Below are 6714 nucleotides of genomic sequence, written 5' to 3' on the forward strand. Positions count from 1 at the left end.
AATCGGCACTCCTCAAATTGATTGGTATTAGTAAAATCGGCACTCCATTGATTGGTATTAGTAAAATCGGCACTCCACAAATTGATTGGTATCAGTAATGTAATTAAAATTGGCACTCCTCAAAAGTTCATATACTTAGTTTTCTTTTCTTTTCTTAACTGTAAGATGCTCATATAATCATATTAATTCACTTGTTTGGAAATTGCAACGTGATCACATGTTGGATGTTTTCAATTCACATTTTTGACCCTAATGTTTGACCAAATGCTAGAAAATGACACACATATTTACTTTTGCATAAATATTATGTGTACTTGTTGGTGTTCATGGTGTTCCAGTGAGTTGTTTATTGTTGCATAAATATTATTTCAAATTGATGCATCTATGATTTGTATTGTTTTCTTATGAAGATTCAATGGATGATGGAGGGTCTACAACAAACCTATTAAGTCCAAACAAAGGAATGGGGGTTGTAACAGGTGTTGGGATTGATAATCCGTCATCACAATCAGTACATGGTATGGATCACACAACCACTCCAAATGAAGAAACAACTAGTCAAATCCCTAATGAAAATGAAAGTGTGAGAGAAAAAAATAACGAAACCGATGAAGATGAAGTACAATTAACGAGAAAACGGAAAAAAACATCAGAAGTATGGGACGACTTTGTTGTAGTTACACTCCGGGATGGTAAGAAAAAAGCCGAATGCAAACATTGTAAGTCAAGGTTGGCTATTACTGGTTCAGGTCCTACATCATCATATAAAAGACACCTAAACAGTTGCATCCCCCATAAACAATCGCTAAAAAACCAACAAATACTAAATTTTCAACCTAGTGGGTGTGATGTGGATTTTGTGCCACCATTGATCGGACCGGATACAAAATATGATGAAAACAAGATGAGGGAGGCCATAGCTAATTGGATACTAAGTACTGAGCAACCGTTTGCTACTGTGGAAGATGTAATGTTTGTGAAAATGATGAAGACAGCTACTCCATTGTTTGAGAAATTAAGCAGAGTTACAATTACGTCAGACTGTTTTAAGGTATACGAGCATGAGAAGAAAAGGTTGAAAGCCCTTACAAAAGCTGCCTCTAAAATCAGTTTAACAACTGATTGTTGGAAGTCCTCGCATCAGAAAATTGAGTATATGGTTATTACTGCACATTTTGTAGATCATAATTGGAGGTTTAACAACTTGCTCAATTTTAATATTTAATTATTTATCTTTTTCTTTCTATCATATTTTAATTATATCTCAACGTTTTTCTACATATTACAGAAACGTGTATTAAGTTTTGTACATGTTCCTCCTCCTCGTACTGCGGTTGATATTGCCGATGGTATTTACAAGTGTTTGCAAGAGTGGGAAATTAAAGATAAGATTTTCACCATCTCAGTTGACAACGCAGCTTATAATGACAAAGCTTTAAGAAGATTGAAAGAAACTTTTTCGCGTGTAAGAAAACTTTCATGTGGTGGTAGATTGTTTCATATACGATGTTGCGCACACATATTGAATCTTCTAGTGAAAGATGGTCTTGCAATAATTGATCATATCATCGGTGATGTTCGTGAGGGTATAAAGTATATTAACAATTCGGAGGGTAGACGTCTAAATTTTTCAAAGGCTGCACATCAAATGCAAATACGTGATCGGAAGTTAATGCTTGATGTTCCAACACGATGGAATTCAACCTATGATATGTTGTGCATGGCTTTAAAGTTCAAAGATGCTTTCCCAAGGTATACTCAAATATACCTTAAAGTTTTTAACACATGCTCATATTCACTAACACTTTAATTGTGGTTTTCTCAGGTATGCAGAGTGTGAACCACATTTTCATCACTTGCCAACTGACGAAGATTGGGAAAATGTTCAAAGCGTATGTGAAATTTTGAAGGTTTTTAAGGTTTGTGTTTAATATGCATAATATTTTATTAATAAATGATTTTCTTTGTTGACTAAATCCAACGATTATGCTTAGGTGTGCACGAATATCATCTCGGGCAGTGATTATCCTACTGCTAATTTATATCTAATTGAAGTGATTAGAGTGAAGCAAACTCTTGATAAAGGTTCATTATCTACAAACGATTTTATTCGTGATATGGTGAAGAAAATGAAGGAAAAGTTTGACAAGTATTGGGGTGAGTGTCACCTTGTAATGGCAATAGCTTCTGTGTTAGATCCACGGTTCAAGATGAAGTTGGTTGAATTTTGCTTTCCAACACTTTATCAAAATTCAAACGAGAACATTAAAGAAGTGAAGAATGCACTTTATGAAATGTATTCGGAGTATTTAGAGATGCATGACACATTAGTTAGGGAATCTGCAACACATGGAAGCGAACATGAAAGAAATGTTTTAGGGTTGAATGAAGGTACATCACTTGGATCTGGATGGGAGGCATTTGGAGAGTTCATAAAGACTGCAGATTTGGAGAGACCAGAAAAGTCAGAGCTTGATATGTATTTAGAAGAAGGTGTTTATAGGGAGAAAGGACAAACAGGAATGGAATCATTTAATGCTTTAGAGTGGTGGAATGTGCACAAGTTAAAGTACCGTGTTTTATCATTGATGGCTAGAGATGTACTTGCAATCCCAATTTCTACGGTTGCATCTGAAGCAACTTTTAGTGCCGGCGGTAGAGTTATTGATCCATATCGAGCTTCATTGGGGTTCGACACGGTACAAATGTTGATTTGCGGAGGAGATTGGATTAGGCAAGTTCATGGAGTCAAGAAAAAATTAAAGGTATATTTGAAAAAAAAATCAAAACCACATTATAATTGTTATTTTAATAGTTTAAATTATTAATTGTCAACCTTTTTATTTTGTAGAAGGAGGAGTTTCCTATTGAGGTTTTACTGCCTGAGGTGAACACAAAGTAATTGAAGGTAATTAGATGTGTTAAACAACAAATTCTTAATCTGAAAAATATTTCAAAAAATGATTCCTTTGTACATTTTGCACGTTTTGTGTATCTGAGGAGTGAAGTTGCATAAAGGAAGATTTTTCTATTTCTAGTCGTTCAATAATTAGGAGTTTAACTACTATTTTTGTAATTTGAGCTTTTACTCTTTATGTTCTTTTATTTGGTTATATTTTAGACATTAAATCAATGCAAATGGAGAATCTATGAATGTCTGTTTTGAAGTTAGAATTTGGATTATTCCCTTGAATATATGATAATAAATTAAACGAGCCCAAAAACCATAAACGAGCTCGAGTCGAGCCTAAGCTCATTTAGGCTCGCATGACAAACTAAACGAGCCGAGCCCGAGCCGAGCTCGAGCTTCTTATTTTTCCTACGAGCCGAGTACGAGCTTTGAAATTGGGCTCGAAACGAGCCGAGCTCGAGCTCGAGCCAACATACAATCAAATGAGCTCGAGCCGAGCTTGGGTATGTTTGGGCTCGGCTCGGCTCATTTACACCCCTACCGATGAGGAAAGCTCGTGGCTTCTGCGAGGGTTCGGACACGAGGGAGAAGGCACGCGTCGAATCTTCACTGGACCACGTCGGATAAGGCCATGTGCTCGGATGACTCAGCAGCTCGGGTGACTCAGCAAGACACGTGGCGCATGCGAGGCGAGAGTGACGTGGCATAGTGTAACTATGCGAATTTTCTCGATTTTCACGCCAAAACTTCTAAAACCCATAACTTTCACATACGAGCTCTGTTTTCGACGTTCTTTATATGCACGTGTAGCTAAAATTACGGTCTACAATTTCCGTTTAGACTTCGTCGGCTAATTTTGAATTTAAATTTTATATTATTATTTTTAATAGACCGGGACAGGAAATCCGTTAAAAATTCATAACTTCTTCATCTGACGTCCGTTTTCGTCAGACTTTTTACTGTTGTGCTCCTAATGACGAGACCTTCAATTCTCGTTTAGGTTGTGTCGGCTAAAAATCGCTCGATCTAAAATTCGAGTTTTTAGCTGTCTACTGCTACGCTGAAACTTCGAAAAATCATAACTTCCTCATACGAAGTCAGATTTTGGTGTTCTTTTTATCGAACTTCTCGGTTTAACGAATACTACGACATTCGTTTCGATTAGTAAGGATAAAAAGTAGTTTTTCAAAAACTCACTCTTTACGACATTCAGCACTGTGCCGGTTTTGTCGCGAAACTTCGACAGGTCATAACTTCTTCGCTATAACTCGGATTTTGGTATTCTTTATATCCCTGAAATCCTTGTTTCGACCACTACAACTTTATGTAAAGATACCGGGCTTATCTCACACTTTAATTTTGACGCTTATTTTTATTCTTAATTAATAATTAAGCATAAAACACATAATTCACATAATATTCACATAATTCGTTTTCATTTCTTCAAAAAGAGTTACAAAGGTTAACCTAGACTATCAACTCAATATAAATGCCTAGGATTGAAACACGAGTGTTACAATTCTCTCCCCCTTAGGATGATTTCGTCCCCGGAATCACATATCACCAAACAACTGCGGGTAGCGACTCATCATGTCACTCTCCGTTTCCCATGTGAGATTTGGTCCATTCGTATGTTTCCAGCACACAAGCACTAAATTGACCATCTTGCGTCGTAACTTCATACTCTTACAGTCAATGATTGCCTCAGGTTCTTCGATCAACCTCTTGTTTTCATCCAACCTTAACTCATAAATCGGAATTATGTCGGGCACATCTCCTGTGAACTTTCTCAAATAACACACATGAAAGGTGTTATGAATACCCTCAAGTTCTTCCGGTAACTCTAGCTTATAAGCTTGATTCCCGATCCTCTGAAGAACTTTAAATGGTCCAATAAACCTTGGACTCAACTTCCCTCTCTTACCAAATCTTACAAGTCCCTTCCACGGCGAGACTTTAAGTAAAAACGAATCTCCAACATCGAAGGATATCAGTTGTCTTTTCTTGTCAGGATAAGTCTTTTCTCGATCTTGAGAAGCTAACATCCTTTCCCTTATCACTTTCAACTTTTCAGCAGTTTCATGGACTATTTCAGGTCCCATAAACTGCTTTTCCCCAGCTTCCAGCCAGCATGATGGCGTTCGACACTTCTCCCCATACAAAGCGTGATAAGGTGCCATCTTGATGCTTGAGTGGAAACTATTATTATAGGAGAATTCTACTAAAGGTAAGTGTTCATCCCAGTTACCTTGGAATTCTAGAGTACATGCTCTCAGCATATCCTCCAATGTTTGAACCGTTCGCTCGCTCTGACCATCGGTTTGCGGATGGTAAGCTGTACTCAAACACAACTTGGTACCCAATTCCTCTTGTAGACTCCTCTAAAATCTTGAGGTAAAACGGCTATCACGATCGAACACAATCGTTAACAGAACACTGTGAAGCCTCACAATTTCTTTCACGTAAGAATTCACAAGTTTATCCATAGACCATTTCTCTTTGGCTGCTATGAAATGCGCACTCTTAGTGAAGCGATCAACGACCACCCAAATCATGTCGTGATTGTTCCTTGTTCTGGGTAGTTTAGTCACAAAATCCATGGTGATGTCTTCCCATTTACCCATGGGTACGGGTAAAGGTTCTAAACTCCCATACGGCTTCTGATGTTGTGCCTTAACCCTAGCACAAGTTACACACTCAGCCACATACTTAGCAACATCGAGCTTCATCGTCGGCCACCAATAATAGGGTTTTAGATCCCTATACATTTTTGTACTGCCGAGATGAATCGAGTACATGGTCTTGTGAGCTTCTTCCATCAGAAGATCTCTTATTCCGCCCGTCTTAGGTACCCAAATCCTATCTTGGAATACCTTAAAACCTTGGTTTTTTGTACCGAACACTAACGTTTTGCCCAAACGTTCTTCCTTTCGGTCATTTTTCTCTAAAGCTTCCTCTTGAGCTTTCTTTATACTTTCAACAATTGTCGAGACAACTTCAATTCTCAACGCTCTTGGCCTTTTCTTTTCAAGGTTTACCTTCCGACTGAGAGCATCAGCACCAACATTTGCTTTACCAGGGTGGTAAAGTATCTCACAGTTGTAGTCCTTGAGTAACTCTAGCCAGCGTCCTTGCCTCATGTTCAATTCCTTCTGATTAAAGAGATATTGGAGACTCTTATGATCAGTGAAAAGTTTACACTTTGTACCATAAAGATAGTGCCTCCATATATTTAAGGAAAACTACCGCTGCCAACTCCAAATCATGAGTGGGGTAGTTCTTTTCATGTTCCTTCAATTGCCTCGATGCATACACGATCACTTTATCCCTTTGGGTCAGAACACAACCTAACCCAACTCCAGATGCATCGCTATAAACTGCAAAGTCATCAACTCCTTCAGGCAATGAAAGAATCGGTGCTTCACACAATCTCTTCTTCAACTTCTCAAAGGCTTCCTTATGCTTCTCATTCCAAGCATAAGTGGCTCCTTTGTGGGTCAAAGTTATTAATGGAGTAGCAATCGAAGAAAAGCCTTGGACAAACCTTCGGTAATATCCAGCTAATCCTAAAAAGCTTCGAATCTCCGTAGGACTTTTTGGTTGTTCCCACTTCATCACAACTTCAATCTTTGCTGGGTCAACCATTACTCCTTCTTGGTTAACCACATGACCTAAAAATTGGACTTCTTGAATCCAAAATTCACACTTGGTGAACTTTGCATACAACTTCTCCTTTTTCAGGACTTCTAGCACTTCACGTAAATGCTTTTCATGTTCTTGCTTGCTTTTCGAATAAATCAAGA

The 6714-nt window shown here is 38.0% G+C and overlaps 1 protein-coding gene across 1 annotated transcript; it reads left to right on the forward strand.

The window, feature by feature from the left end:
* Positions 1-415: 415 nt before the first annotated feature.
* LOC128132942 (zinc finger BED domain-containing protein RICESLEEPER 2-like) lies at positions 416-2902 on the forward strand. Its single transcript, XM_052769957.1, has 5 exons — positions 416-1177; positions 1289-1752; positions 1826-1919; positions 1995-2765; positions 2852-2902. Exons 1-5 carry the CDS (start codon positions 416-418, stop codon positions 2900-2902), a joined length of 2142 nt encoding a protein of 713 aa, XP_052625917.1.
* Positions 2903-6714: the final 3812 nt, after the last annotated feature.

Source organism: Lactuca sativa, chromosome 3 (assembly GCF_002870075.4).
Source record: "Lactuca sativa cultivar Salinas chromosome 3, Lsat_Salinas_v11, whole genome shotgun sequence".
Taxonomy (NCBI): domain Eukaryota; kingdom Viridiplantae; phylum Streptophyta; class Magnoliopsida; order Asterales; family Asteraceae; genus Lactuca; species Lactuca sativa.